This window comes from Macaca fascicularis, chromosome 3 (assembly GCF_037993035.2).
Source record: "Macaca fascicularis isolate 582-1 chromosome 3, T2T-MFA8v1.1".
In the NCBI taxonomy this organism is placed as follows: Eukaryota; Metazoa; Chordata; class Mammalia; order Primates; family Cercopithecidae; genus Macaca; species Macaca fascicularis.
This window is the reverse complement of record NC_088377.1, coordinates 14,907,004-14,922,843: the sequence shown is the minus strand read 5'-3', so window position 1 is coordinate 14,922,843 and position 15,840 is coordinate 14,907,004. Positions and strand designations below refer to the sequence as shown.

Below are 15,840 nucleotides of genomic sequence, written 5' to 3'. Positions count from 1 at the left end.
TTTTTTTCCCCACAAAGCATAATTCCCTTGAGATAATCTGAGTTGTTTCTTTTTATTGGTGAGTAGTATTCCCTGGTGTGGATATACTGCTGTTTGTTTCACCATTCACCCACTGAAGGACCGTTGTTTTATTCAAGTGACCCATAACAAAGGACAATAGGTGGATGAATGCACCCCCACAGTTGGGAAAGGCAGACAGTGCTATCTTTGAGCCTGATGAGAGCCTGAGGAGCTGGAGAACTGCTAGTCTGCTGCCACTTCACTGTATTAGTCAGAATAGACCAGGTTATGCTGCAGTAACAATCAGCCCCCAAGTCTTAGTGGCTCAGGACCACAAAGGTTTATTTCTCACTCATGCTACATCTCAATTGAGAGTTGGATCAAATGTTGAAAGGTTCTGCCCAGCCAAGGGCCCAAGGCTGATGGAGCAGCCACCATTTCCAGCATTTCTGGTTCATGCAGAGGGAGAAAGGGAAAGAGAAAGAGAAGCTCTTTCACCAGCAATTAAATCTTCCACCAATCTTCCAGATGTAAGTGGAAGCTTTCTAAAACATGGCACATGGCTTCACCCAACTAAAGAGAATGGGGCAGTGCAACCCTACCATGTGTGCTGAAAGTGAAAAGCCAGAAATATTTGTTGATTAGCGTTAGCATGAGCCCCACACAGCTGTGGGAAAAGGAGCCGACGAACACAGGTAGGTTAAGAACACAAGAAAATCAGTCTCATTGCTTCAGAATCATACCTTGTTTTTACTTTCAATAATATTATACAATCTTAGCAGGTTGAGCTCTAAGTGTTTTTTTTTTTTTTTTTTATTGTGAAAATTAAATTTAACCTTAAAGAAGCAAGAGTTGCAGTTCTGAAGATGTTAAAAGATAATCCAAAAGTAGTCCCAAAGAAGACATATTAAAAATGTTCCCAGCAATTTCAGCATCACTGGAATTGCCGTCCAACCTCACATAGCTCCTGCTTTGAGCAGACAGCTTTGTGTTGGCCTTAAGCTCTGTGTGTGCTTGTTAAAGATCTTCACATTCCTGTAGGACTTTGTTGTCTTGACTTGTCAAGCATGAATTGCATTTCTATATCTGATTTTCTAATTAGGGAATCTGATGCTCTCCCCATCTGCCCCTTTTTGAAATAACTATTGGGATATAGAAATATCTTTTTTCAACTAGGAATGAAATCCTTTGAGCCAGGTCCCAAGTGAAGTGTTTGCACATGATAGATGCTCAGGGAATCTAGGTTGCTGACTCTGGTGTTAACGTGCCTGTGTGACCTGGAAAGGTGGCCCGTAGATTATTTTGATGACTCAGGATTGGGAATTGTCCTGACCCAGTAGGGCCCAGAGCAGTGCACCAGCTGCTGAGGCAGCCCAGGGAGTCTTACCTGGTTTATAGAGTGAATGTCTTCAGGTTTGAGTATCAGCTGCTGCCCTTCTGACAGCCTCCCATTTTTCCCATCCTTTGCATCCCATCAAGTTTATCTCCTCTCCCTTCCAACCAGCCTGGCCCTGCTTATATCTGAAAATACTAGCTTACCAGTAACATGAGTAGCTGCCATTTATTGAGTGATCCTTTGTAGGTGTTTTTCATGTGGTGTTGTTTTCATACAGTCCTGCAAGGTAAGTCCCTGTTTACTAGTGAGGAAATTGAGTCTCAGAGAGATTAAGTCTGCTTGACTGAAAACCTAGATTTTCCTACCATGCTGTGTTATTTCACTCTTCTCTGATTTTGTTTAGTATAAGATGCACCCCCCTACAAAAAGTTGGAGGTATTATCTATTGTCTGTATGTCCTTATGTTTTGAGTAATGTCAATCCAAATAGAAAATATGCCGGTTTTATTGTGCCTCACTAATGCACATCTTTACTAATTGGATGATTCTGTCATTCATATTTGTTTTTGTTTTTGTCTAAGACAAGGTTTCACTGTGTCGTCCTGGCTGGAGTGCAGTGGCACAATCATGGCTCACTGCAGCCTCAACCTCCCAGACCAAGCAATCTTCCTGCCTCAGCCTCCCAAGTAGCTGGGACTGCAGGCACATGCCACCATGCCCAGCTAATTTTTTTTTGTGGGGGGGTATTTTTTATAGAGAGAGGGTCTCCCTATGTTGCTCAGGCTGGTCTTGAACTCCTGAGCTCAAGCAATCCTCCTGAGTCAGACTCCCAAACTGCTGGGGTTACAGGCATGAGCTACTGCACCTGGCCCTGTCACTCATACATGTAATTATCATATCTATTAATTCCACTGCTCTTTTTGAAGATTAAGTTGGAAGATTTTTTACCAAACTTGAGTTGAAAACAGCATTATTGCCCTTGTGAATCCACAGAACACACTTCCAAAGAACTGCCCTTCATTCATCTGTGTCATGCCATTTGCAAACTTAAGCTTCGAGGGCCTTTCAAAGTCTCTCTTATACACACTTTCTCTTTGCTTGTTGGCACTTGTATGTCGCAGAGTAGCAAATGCCTTTTATGGCTGAGCAATTTTTCAGACTGCTTCCCTTTTCATCACTACACCACAACGCTGGCATTTATAATACATTCCAAGCAGTCAGTTCAGGTGATGATGGTTTTGTGCCGTGAATTCTCCAAAGTCAAGCTGGAGGAGAAGTGTTAGCTTTCATGAGGGTTGAGCCAGTGCTAATGACGATGTCCAAGAAGGCACGATGATCAGATGATCAAACAGTTCTTTAGCTTGGGAAGTGATGAGGAGGGAGCTTTGAGCGCGGAGGAGTCTCTATTTGCATCTATCCGGCTACGCTAATGTGAAAAGTCTGATGACTTTGCCTGTCACCTGCGGCCGTTTCACTGGGTACCGTGTTTAGGTGCTCACACAAGCCAGTCCAGACTTTGGAAAGCTGATGACTCGTGAAAGAAAGTGGGGTTTGCGATGGAGGAAGGTGTGCTGCGTGTTACGTTGAGCAGGGTGGTACTATTTTTCCAGGCTTGAGTGGAGAACCTCAGTGTTATCTCAGAGAGGTAGAGGGCGGCATGTGGCCTGTGGCCATGCCTGGCATGGCTTTCCAGGATGGTGAGGAATATTTTAATCTCTTTTCCTCATAAGGCATAGGGGTTTTCAGGACCCTAAAACAAACTTCAGAGAGCTCTAAGGATATTCTCAAAGTCCTTTTTGGATAGTAACGCAATGTCTGTGACGTCCAAAGGAAGAAAATTCGTCAGTGGAGATTTGAACTAAAATTACTTGCGCTCATCAGCAGTTTTTGAGGATGCAGAGTGCTCAGTTATGAAAATAGAACAAAAATGCACATCCAGTTTGTCCTTAGCACTTCTGGTTCATCATACTTTGAAAAAGCCTGGACTGTTGCCCAAGTCCTTTGAGGCAACCCTGGGTTGTTGCCCAAGTCCTTTGAGGGTAAGCAACAGCAATGTCTCAGAAAACATTAACTCAACAGCCCACTCGCTCTGATTCATTAAGCCCTCATCTTCTTTATCTGACCAATAGATGCCCCCAGTTAAGATCTAAGTGACTCTTGCAATGCAGGGGTGTTAAGGGAAGCGAATAGAGATTCTGCAAAGCAGAGATCTGTTTGATTTTTGGGTTATTAAAGAACATGGATGAAGCTGGAGGCCATTATCCTTAGCAAACTAACACAGGAACAGAAAACCAAATACTGCATGTTCTCACTTATAAGTGGGAGCTAAGTATAACCAAGAGGACACCATGGACACCAAGAGGGGAACAATAGACAGTGGGGTCTACTTGAGGGTGGAGGGTGGAAGGAGAGAGAGGAACAGAAAAAATAACTACTGGGAACTAGGATTAGTACCTGGGTGATGAAATAACCTGTACAACAAACTCCCATGACACGAGTTTGCCTATATAACAAACCTGCACATGCACACCCGAACCTAAAGTAAAGGTTAAAAACAATTTTTTTTTTTTTTTAAAGTTTTAGCTGGGTATCCAGCGATAACACTTACAGTGGTAAATGTACCTCATGGTCTCCACGCATGCATTTCTACCCACTCCACTGTTTTTTTTGTTTTTTTTTTATTTTTTTTATTTTGAGATGAAGTCTTTCTGTGCTGCTCAGGCTGGAGTACAGTGACATGATCTCAGCTCACTGCAACCTCTGCCCCCTGGGTCCAAGCAGTTCTACCACCTCAGCCTCCCAAGTAGCTGGGATTACGGGTGTGCACCACCATGCCCGGCTAATTTTTGTATTTTTAGTAGAGGTGGGGTTTCTCCATGTTGGTCAGGCTGGTCTTGAACTCCTGACCTCAGGTGATCGACTCACCTTGGCCTCCCAAAGTGCTGGGATATAGTCGTGAGCCTCCGCTCCTGGCAATATTTCCTTTTTTCAAAATTTCAGTATGTTTTTGGGGAACAGGCGGTTTTTGGTTACATGGATAAATTCCTTAGTGGTGGTTTCTGAGATTTTGGTACATCCATCACCTGAGCAGTGTACACTGTACCCAATGTGTAGTCTATTATCTCTCGCCCCCTCCTACCCTTCCCTCCAAGTCCCCTAAGTCCATTGTGTCATTCTTATGCCTTTGCACCTTCATAGCTTAGTTCCCACTTGTAAGTGAGAACATACAATGTTTGGTTTTCCATTCCTGGGTTACTTCACTTAGAATAATGATCTCAACTCCATCCAGGTTGCTGCAAATGCCATTACTTTGTTCCTTTTTATGACTGAGTAGTAGTCCTTGGTGTGTGTGTGTGTATATATATATATGATACATATGACATAAATATGTATATGACACATATATATCATATATACAGTCACATTTTCTTTACTTTTTTTTTTTTTTTTTTTGAGATAGAGTCTCACTGTGTCGCCTAGGCTGGAGTGCAGTGGCGTGATCTCGGCTCACTGCAATCTGCCTCCCGGGTTCATGCCGTTCTCCTGCCTCAGCCTCCGCAGCAGCTGGGACTACGGGCGCCCGCCACCATGCCCGGCTAATTTTCTGTATTTTTAGTAGAGACGGGGTTTCACCGTGTTACCCAGGATGGTCTCGATCTCCTGACCTGGTGATCCACCTGCCTTGGCCTCCCAAAGTGCTGGGATTACAGGCGTGAGCCACCGTGCCTGACCATATGTCACATTTTCTTTATCCACTTGTTAGTTGATGGGCATTTGGGCTGGTTCCATATTTTTGCAGTTGTGAATTGTGCTGCTATAAACATGTGTGCAAGTGTCTTTTTCATGTAATGACCTATTTTCCTTTGGGTAGATATCCAGTAGAGACTACCCACTATTGAAAGGCAGATGACCTGGTAACCTCTTCAACAGGATGGGAACCCACCCTGGTGGTGGGTTGACCATGAAGGTTGACCTGGCTGCATGACCTAGCAAAGATTATTTCTCTTGAGTTGATTCTGGCATCACAACTGGCCCCTTTTTTGATGGCCTAATTTTTACCCTGCAGAAAATGGGTTGAAAAAAGGCTCAGCATTTCCTCAAGAACAATGTTAAAATGACAACTTAAAACTTTTGAGAAAGTAAGACGTTTTATGACTTCTCCTTGCAAAGAAGATTACCTTAGAACACTGAAAAAATAACTTTGCAGAGAAGAATGGAAAAATTGGGGGAGCAAGCACATTATTATTTTCTGGGGTTTATTATTTGGTATGTTGGAAATCAAGTACAAAGCTACATAAAAGAATTCTTTATATTGCAAGAACATTATAGCAATACTTTGTAAAATAAGGGCTAGAGCATAAGAAAATATCACAGTCCCACAAGTCAAGCAAGACAAACCGTCTGCATTTTGAAGTCATCCCTGACATTCTTTGCCTATATGTGGGTATGCTGTATATTCTCCTACAATTTGGTAGCCTTAGAAGAGCCTTCATGGGCTGAGTATGGTGGCTCACACACTTAATCCCAACACTTTGGGAGGCTGAGGCAGGAGGATCGCTTGAGCTCAGGGGTTTGAGACCAGCCTGGGCAACTTGGCAAAACCCCATCTCTACCAAAAAATTTAAAAAATTATCTGGGCATGATGGTGCATGCCTGTAGTCTCACCTACTTGGAAGGCTGAGGTGGGAAGGTCACCTGAGCCAGAGAGGTCAAGGCTGCAGCGAGCCATGATCGCACCTCTGCACTCCAGCCTGGGCGACAGTGTGACACTGTCTCCAAAATATAAAAAATAATGAATAAAATAAATACAAAAAGGCTTCATGTGCATTATAAACGCATTTTTACCTCTCATACAGTTGTCTCCATTGTTATTATTTTAAAGTATGCAAATATTCTGCTTAGAGACGAATTAGCTTATCTCTAGTGCTTGAATGGACAACAAGTGCTCTGTAAATATTTGTGAAATGAAAGGAAACCCAGGGCATTTAAAACATTATTTTTGGCCAGGCGCAGTGGCTCACGCCTATAATCCTAGCACTTTGGGAGGCCAAGGTGGGTGGATCATGAGGTCAGGAGTTCAAGGCCAGCCTGGCCAAGATGGTGAAACCCCGTCTCTCCTAAAAATACAAAAATTAGCCCGACGTGGTGGCAGGTGCCTGTAATCCCAGCTACTCAGGAGGCTGACGCAGAGAATTGCTTGAACCCGGGAGGCAGCCTGGGTGACAGAGCGAGACTCCGTCTCAAAAACACAACAACAACAACAACAACAACAACAAAACATTATTTTTCCCTGGGATGGAAGGAAAAGGGGTTGTAGGGGTTTTATAGGTTTTCAACAGTTTCTCGTATCTTTTCCTTACACACTGTGCTCAGCATGACTAATGTGATACAGTGAACTTCAGGTGGCTTGAAAAAGAAAGACAAAATATATTAGCATCCTGTCCATCTAAGCAGTCCCTAAGAGCCCCCTAAGAGACAGTGCAAAAGGAGGCACCCATCAGGCGGACATGGGTTCACAGTGTGGTTTTCACTAGAACTTTTTACACAAACTAGGATTTTAAAGTCTGGGTCACTAATGCAGAGGTTTCCTAACACTTTAACAAAAACGCGTGGCGCTCTGGTGTCTTGACAGCCTGATTGACTGCGCTGGGTGGGCGTGGGCTCTGTGCAGCCTAGGCGAGGCATCATCAAGTTTGGAGAAGAGGTGGGCGGCCACACAGAATGGCTTTAAAAGAAAGGATCAGAAAGCAGGACCTCTCTGGCCTCTTGAGACTCTGAGTGTCCTGTGGTCCCCAGTTGGGAGGTCTAACTTAGGATGCCTGTACACTGCTGGCTTCTCCCTGAGTACCCAAAAACCTTCCTTGCGAGCAGGCATTTTCTGTTTATTTTCTTTCGTTCCTGCAAGCCTGTCAATAGAACATCCTTTTGGCTCACCTATAAGCAACAAGAAAAGGCCACAGGTTGTCTTGGGAAACACAGGGGATGGGGAGACCCAAACTGGTTCTTGCTTTATCATGCACCAGTTGCTCCCCTTGGACAGAGAACTTAAATTCTTTGGATATGTGGTGTGTATTTTTTAAGGAGAGAGAGAGAGAGGGAGAAACGGGATTTTTCACACCCCTCCTGTCTGAAGGGAGGTGGGGCTGAAACCAAGCTCTATGAATCCTTGAATCAGAACCCTGCCCAGAGACCCAGAGATCACCCCAGCAGTGGCTCGGGATGGGCAGGCGAGGTGGCGAGTCCCCTGTGTTGGTGGCTTTCACTGGTGTCTGCGTTCAGCCTGTAACATGCGCACGTTCTTTCCCGAATGTCTCCCAGGTGCCATCAGTTTCCTGCGCTCTCTCCTGGAACCGGATCCTGTGAAGAGGCCAAATATTCAGCAGGCACTGGCGAATCGCTGGCTCAATGAGAATTACACGGGCAAAGTGCCCTGTAATATCACCTATCCTAACAGGTAATTTCGTGTACCCAGAGGGACTCCTCGGGAGAGATGGGGCCTGTCCTATGAGCCCCGAGCAGTTCCGGACAGAAAGCTGTCCGTGATTGAAGGAAAAGCCATGTTCTCTCTTGGCTATCTCCCCTTCCCACTAACACCCACACCCACACATCCACAAGAGGAAGCGTAGACAGGACCACCGTGTGCTGTTGTGCCCTGTACCCTGCAGGGTCACCTGGAGGAGGAGTGAATGGAGGCTGACATCCAGGCTTTGAGGGTCTGCGTCTTCCCAGGGGGTGCCTCTTTCTAGTTCACACAAAGGGACCTTTGAGACTAGCTGTGGCTTGAGTGTGTGTGTGTGTGAGAGAGAGAGAGACAATGTCTATGTCTGCTTGGGTCTCCGTGTGCATGGTTGTTGTGTCTGTGTGTATGTGTTGTGTGTCTGTTTCTGTGTGTAAATTTGTGTGTGTGTGTAGGTCTTTGTTTTGTTTTTTGATACACAGTCTGGCTCTGTCACCCAGGCTGGAGTGCAGTGGTGTAATCTCAGCTCACTGCAACCTCTGCCTCCTGGGTTCAAGTGATTCTCATCCCCAGTCTCCTGAGGAGCTGGGATTACAGGCACGTGCCACCACACCAGGCTAATTTTGTATTTTTAGTAGAGATGGGGTTTTACCATGTTGCCCAGGGCTGGTCTTGAGTTCCTGACCTCAAGTCATCCGCCTGCCTCGGTCTCCCAAAGTGCTGGAATTTCATGTGTGAGCCAACGTGCCCAGCCAGTCTTTGTGTGAATGTGTTTGCGTGTGTGTGATCAGCTCACGAGCCCACCTGCCAACATCAGACAGAAACACGTGGGATCACCCCTCCCTTTCCAAACCATCCTTAGATGCCTTCTTCTGTCTTGTTCTTGATGTTTATTTCAGCCCTAAGACCCCTGCTTTAAAATGTGGGAGGCAGGAAGGAAAGGCATAGGAGTCACTCATTTCAGGCCGGGTGTTCCCGTGGACTTTCTGTGAAGGCTCCACTTTATCAGTTTCCATGAGGAGGGTTCTTTAAGCAAAGTTTGCAGACAGGAACCCACAGCATAGGAGCACTGACAGGTTCCCTGTGGCAGCCCATGCTTCTCTGTGTTGGTACGCTAACTACAAATTCAAAAACATTTCTCTTTTTTTTTTTTTTTTGAGACAGAGCCTCACTCAGTCACCCAGGCTGGAGTGTAGTGGCATGATCATAACTCGCTACAGCCTCCACCTCCTGAGCTCAAGTGATTCTCCCACCTCAGCCTCCTGAGTAGCTGCGACCATAGGCGTGAGTCACCATGTCAGGCAATTTTTTCTATTTTTCTGCAGAGAAAGGGTTTTGCCATGTTGCCCAGGCTGGTCTCAAACTCCTGGGCTCAAGCGATCCTCCCGCCTCTCAAGGTGCTGGGATTATAGGTTTGAGCCACTGCGCCCGGCAAAAACATTTCCTTGTATATTTTTTTCTACTCCTTTGTCCTGTTTCTAACTAACCTGAGCAAGGGAATGAAGGCCCTTATTTTGGCTGTCTTCATGCAAATAAGGAGACCACATGGGCTCAGTACCTTCTAAGACTGGGACCCACCTTCCTTCTTCGTTTAGAGCTGGGGTGTCTTGTACGTTTGACCAGGCTTGGATGAAGGCAGGAGAACCACTGACCCAGAGGGGCAGATGGGAGACTGAAAGGGCAGAGAAAAGGGTGTCCTGTGTAGTCATAGTTTCAATGCCTAGAAAGGTCTAGAAACACCCGGCAAGCCTTATGAAAGCTGAAATGCTGAGTCCTTCAAAGAAGATGGCCAGGCAGGGCTCTGCTTGGGATGGAAGCTCTAGAAAAACTTTAAAGGGGCGTGGGAGTCTGCATCCACACTTCAGTGCCAAATTTACACTCACCATGCCCAGAGAGGAGGTGGTTTCACTCTGTTGCCATCTAGAATTCTAGCATTTGGCTCATGGGAGGTAATTTAAACAAAGTCTAGGTGACTTAGGTTACCAAGGGAACCTGGAAATAGATTGCTGTTTTCCAATAACAGCTCGATGTGGGCCAGGATCTGAAACAGACACCAGAAATACTACTCTAAAGCGAGGCAGGGAGCAAAGCTGAAAGGACCTTGCCTCATTATCTACACTCATGATGGAGAGCAGCACGCAGGTACGCTTTCTGTTAAAGGAGGGGGCCTTGGTGGCGGCCACGTGAGTCATTAAGCTCATGTAATCACCGCCTAAATGAGCATAATCAATCCACTCAATGCGGCAGCTGCTGGAGAAAGTGGAGCTGGTGTGAGAAAGACGGTGTTTCCCCTCCTTGCTGGCTGCATCTTCATTCACAAAGAATTAGGAGGCGACATCTCATGTTTGTGGCTTTCCCACAGTTTGCAGACAGACTTTGATAGATTAAAACATAAATTCAAACTCCTGTCCTGTTGTTGCCAGATTAGTGTAATGGTTTTTGCATTTGGACTTGGTCAGCAGCATGATGGCTGCACATGAAGCTGGTTCAGTGGACTGTAAAACGGGCTGAGATCTCGTGTGCTAAGGAAAACAGCACTCCGTGTCTTCTGTTTATGCGAGGCCCATTGCTCATTTCATGCTAGAGGCAAATCAGTGTTTGGTTTTTAAGTAGTGGAGCCAGAATTATTCTTCTTTATTTTTCTTTTTTAAGACAGAGTCTCGATCTGTCGCCCAGGTTGGAGTGCAGTGGCACAATCTCGGCTCACTGCAACCTCTGCCTCCTGGGATCAAGCGAGTCTCCCACCTCAGCCTCCTGAGTAGCTGGGACTACAGACATCCACCACCATACTTGGCTGATTGTTGTATTTTTAGTAGAGACAGTGTTTCACCATGTTGCCCAGGCCGTTCATAAACTCCCGGCCTCAAGTGATTCACCTGCTACAGCCTCCCAAAGTCCTGGGATTACAGGCATGAGCCACCACCGTGTCTGGCCTGGAACCAGAATTCTAAGCTGTTGGGGGAGGTACATGTTGTTTACAGTGTTTATTTTGAAAAACCTTTATCTTTAAGACAAAAAAAGGTGTTTTTTATATTTATTTTTCTGGTTTTACTGGCCTGTAGATAAAGGGAATGAGAACATACAAGCAGAGAAAGGGATATTTTCTTTATAAAGTATATTTTGTAGTTTCCCAACATACCTAGCCCCAGATGGATTTTAAGTGTTGTCAATAGTTTCCTTTTGAGAAAGTAAGGAAAATAAAAGTCTCACATTTTACATCACTCTTCTGTAAAGCCTTCTCCTGTGAAGTCATTTCAGCTGCCAAGTTGATCTCTAAAAGCAAAGAGGGAAATGTCTTTGAAAGTAAATCTTTTATGAATAAATGTTTGTGCCAGTCAGTCAACAGATGTTTGCTAGGTGCCCGGCTCCCCTGCTGATTCAGGTGCAGACCTTTTTTTTCTTTTTTTTTTTTTTTTGTTTGAGGCAGGTCTTCCTTCGTAGCCCAGGCTGGAGTGCAGTGGCGCAGTCACAGCTCACTGTGACCTAGAACTCCTGGGCTCGAGCAATCCTCCCACCTTAGCTTCTATAGTAGAGGGACTGCAGGCATGTGCTGTCATCCCCAGCTAAGTGTTTCTCTTTTTGTGGTAGAGATGGGGGTTTTGCTGTGTTGCCCAGGCTGGTCTTAAACTCCTGGTCCCAAGCAATCTCCATGCCTCGGTCTCCTAAAGTGCTGGGTTTCAGACATTTGTACAGAGCCAACCTTGCTGGCTCTTTCTGTCTCCCTGCAGGGACCTGGACAGTCTCTCCACCCCTCCAGTTAGCTTTGGAACTGGTGGGAGGGGAGGAGGTTACAGGCAATACAAGACAGAATTAGACCAAATTAGATCCATGGTATCAAAACAGATTGCATGTAAATTTGCGCGATTCAGATAATACCTAGTATTCTGGAACGTTGTACCATTCTCTGTGTCATCCAAACATGCAGCCATATACAGATTCGATAAGTGATACTGGAGAGCACCAGGTTTATGCATTGTTTATTGGAAAACGTTCAAACTATTCCTCTCAGTCCAGAGTCAGTTGACCATTTACATTATGGCAGAGCTCGTTTTTGAAGATACTGGACATAAAAGGCAGAGCTGGGGTGTCTGCCCCTGTGCATACCCCTCCTTTCCAGTATACCCCAGTATCCTTTCCAGTATACCCCAGTATATATGGGGTATACTGACCTTTCTTCAGAATACCCCATGCCCTCTGGGGGTGCCCTGCTCTTGGGGTTCCCAGGTATTTCCAAACCACTGTTCACTCTGCATTGTTTTGATAGACCTCAAGTAGTTATTTTTAAAAATGAACATGTTATTAATATACTTTTTAAACCAGTAATCATGCCCATCCCTCTCCCACCTGTTATCTGGAATGTGTAATTTCGTGGCAAACAGGAATGAGGAAGGCTGATCTCACTGTTTGTTGGGTGTGTTTTCATTTGTTTGTTTTTTGGGACGGCACTTAGGCAAATGGAGCAGAGGGAGAACTGATGTAGGTTACACCGACCGGTGGCAGGCAATGGTCAGGAGACCGCGTTCTGCTCTCGGTGCCCCTGCCAGCCGGCCGTGTGAACTGGGCAAGTTCTCTTCCTACAGGAGAATTTGCATCGTCTCCTCTTCTTTACAATTATGGGGCTACCCTGTGGGGTTTCTCTGGGCATTATAGCTCTGAGGTTCCATCCAAAATGTCTTCAGACCCCTTGACATGGAGGCTAGCAGCTCTCCAGCCAGATAAGCTTGCTTTCTACTTCGATCGCCCTCTTTGTATTACTTTATTTATTTATTTATTTATTTATTTTAAACTTTCAGTTCTAGGGTACATGTGCACAACATGCAGATTTGTTACATATGTATACATGTGCTATGTTGGTGTGCTGCACCCATTAACTCGTCATTTACATTAGGGTATATCGCCTAATGCTGTCCCTCCCCCTTTCCCCCATCCCACGACAGGACCCAGTGTGTGATGTTCCCCACCCTGTGTCCAAGTGTTCTCATTGTTCAATTCCCACCTATGAGTGAGAACATGTGGTGTTTGGTTTTCTGTCCTTGCGATAGTTTGCTCAGAATGCCATCATTCTTTGTATCACTCTTAAGGGATGTAGAATGTTCTTTTGACACAGCCCCACTACCAACACACACACTCCCTTAGAGCCCTCCCCCTGGTTTCTCAGTCTTTGTAGCCATTGGATGATGGTGATGATGATGATGATGATGGATGTATCTGTTTATTTGGGAAGCAGTGAGCCTCTAGACATTGAACCCAGCTGCTGGTTCTTAATTCTAGGGCTGTCACTTCCTGTCTCCGTGACCCTGGGCAAGGTACTGACTGCATTGCTGTGGGCTTTGGTTTCGTTATCTGTAAAGTTGGGATAGTGATAGTACCTACTCATAGGACTATCAGGATGACTAAGTGAATTTACATTCTTTCTTCCCCACTGGGAGGGTGAACAAATGAATGGGTAGATGAATGAAGCCTGGTATTTCTTTGCCAATGTGTCCCAAGGAGTTTATCGTCACAGTACCCCTGTGAAGTAGCTTTAACTGTCTTCCTCTGAGAGCACCCCACTTTGCAGCTGAGCCCTGGACCCCCCATGTAAGAACTTACGAGATCTTTCTGTTCCTCTAAACATGATCTGGCTAGTTCCTGAATACCTTCCTTTTCCACCCCAAAAACTAGAGTCCAGGTGGCTTCTGTCCATGGCAACAAATACATTTTAAGGAAAGAATGTGTGATCATAAGGAAATCTGGGGGACAGTTGGGAGATTTAAATATAATCCGGGTATTAGCTAATATTAAGTGATTATTAAAATTTTATTGGGTATGTTGATGGTATTGTGGTTCTGCAGGGGACATCTTTGGATTTTGAAGGTGCACACTGAAGGGTTAAGGGGTAAAGTGTCATGATGTTTGTAATTTAAAATACTTCAGCAAAAAAAAAAATGCAAGTATGGCAAAGTGATCACTGGTACATCCAGATGATGGTATACGTAAAGTGATTGTACTATTCCTCCACTTTTCTGAATACATGAACATTTTTAAAATAGAAACTCAAGTCAATGAATGAATGAGTGAATGAATGAAGCTGATTCTGCCCAGGGGGTCTGTGTGGGACTCTCCGTGAAGGGCAGGGGTGACTGGCCCTCTCTCTCTCTGCGCCTGGCAGGATTTCTCTGGAAGACCTGAGCCCAAGCGTCGTGCTGCACATGACCGAGAAGCTGGGTTACAAGAACAGCGACGTGATCAACACCGTGCTCTCCAACCGCGCCTGCCACATCCTGGCCATCTACTTCCTCTTAAACAAGAAACTGGAGCGCTATTTGTCAGGGGTAAGTGCGACCCTAGAGGCGGTCATCTCTGCTGTCTGTGGAAAAAAGAGCTCCTACACCCAAAGTGTTTCTCAGTTACTGACACTTGATCCAAGCTGCTAATTTAATCTAATGTGAGGCTGAGTTTTCTGAATGTGGGATAAAGTCATAGTAGCTAAACCTGCTTCTCAGGGAGTGCCTTTTATCTGCAATGTTTTTCAAATACTCTCCCACCAAGTTAAGCCCTGGGCAGAATTAGGAGGGATTCAAGCCTCTTTTCCCTTCAACAGCTTCTGTGTTGCCTTTTTGTTGTTGTTGTTCTGCTGCCTCTTAGCTCTTCGGGTTCCCCACGCTGTGGGCATTGGAGGGTTCTCTGGTCATAAAACTTAGGTAGCAGTGCCTCCCGGGCATTTGTCTCTGAACTATGGTACTATATATGGACTTCCCTGGCCTGACTCTGACACCTTCCCTCAGTCAGAGTGTCAGAAAGTCCAAGTGTCCAGTGTCACCTGTGAGGTACATTTGGAGTTTCCACAGCGTGGGGTGGATGGTGGGACCGTGACACCCTGTCCCCTTCATCGTTTTTGCCACAGGCAGTTTCTGTGTGCCTGGGTAAGGGAATGTATGTGCCTTAAATCGTCTCTCTCCAAATGGACAATGGCTTAAAAAGAATTCTGCAAATTGGATCCAAGACGATATGGAGTCTGCATCTCATGCTTTTACTCAGAATGGTGGGTGCTGACCAGCTCTAACAGAGAGTCAGCTGAAGAAATTCAGAATTGCCAGAAAGCCCATCTGAAATTTTACTGAGTGTTCATGGTCACGAAGGACCATCTTCACCCTGGGCCTGTTGCAGCTTGACATCTGATGACGTGGAGTTGTCACTGTTAGGAAGACGTTTACCATCCAGAACGTGTGCTATTTGAAGTCACGTGATAACCCAATATGTCACCAAATTTTACTAGAAAATAGGCTTAGAAACCTTTCTGAGGTTTCTGTTTGAGAGCTAAAGATGAAAAATCTACCAGCAGTTGGGGAAATGATATTCTCGCTGGCATGGTGGAGATGGCCAAATTAATACCCAGAGGACAAGGTGGTCTGTGTGTGTCTTTTGTTAGCAAATCGATTTGGGAGCCATCTAGAAAACATTACTGAACAGACGAAGATGCTCCTTGGGAGGTTGGTTAAACATTTGGATGAAGGTACAGATGTTTCTGAGCTGATTTAGCTCAGAATACTGGCCAGATTTTGCTTCCGCAGGAAATTATCCACAGAACTACTTTTTTTTTTTTTTTTTTTTTTGTGAACCACCAAAGGAAAGATCTACATGAGAAGAAATACCTTCAACAGTAAAAAGCTTTAACAATGTTTTATGGAGGAAAAAACGTGCTCTGTACGATAGGGTGGCACCTCTTTGATGGGGACAGAGTCAACGCTTTGAGTTAGATTTCACAGATGGTGTCACGGTGGCTGCCTTCCTCATAGAAGGCTGCTGGAGAAGAGATGTCAAATCCAGAAAGACAGGACTTTCAACATATAGTATATTATTTATTTTATTTTATTATGTGTTGAGGAGAGATTAAGAAAATCTCTTGTATCACACAGCAGTTCTCTGTTCTCTCATCACGAGGAACATAAAAGACATGCTGGACTTGAAGTTGCTTCTCTCTCATTTCTCTTTTTTTAATTTTTTTTTTCTTTTTTTTTTTTTTGAGACAGAGTCTCACTGTGTCACCTAGGCTGGAGTGTAGTGGG

General features: G+C 45.0%; 1 protein-coding gene across 2 annotated transcripts in view; it reads left to right on the top strand.

Annotated features, from left to right (window-relative positions):
* HUNK (hormonally up-regulated Neu-associated kinase) overlaps positions 1-15,840 on the top strand; it is a 127,347-nt gene that overhangs the window by 86,902 nt on the left and 24,605 nt on the right. For both annotated transcript variants that reach the window (XM_065541420.2, XM_045389239.3), the window contains exons 6-7: positions 7,654-7,789; positions 13,944-14,106. In XM_065541420.2, coding sequence (XP_065397492.1) covers positions 7,654-7,789; positions 13,944-14,106 — 299 coding nt within the window. The remainder of the gene's footprint in view (positions 1-7,653; positions 7,790-13,943; positions 14,107-15,840) is intronic.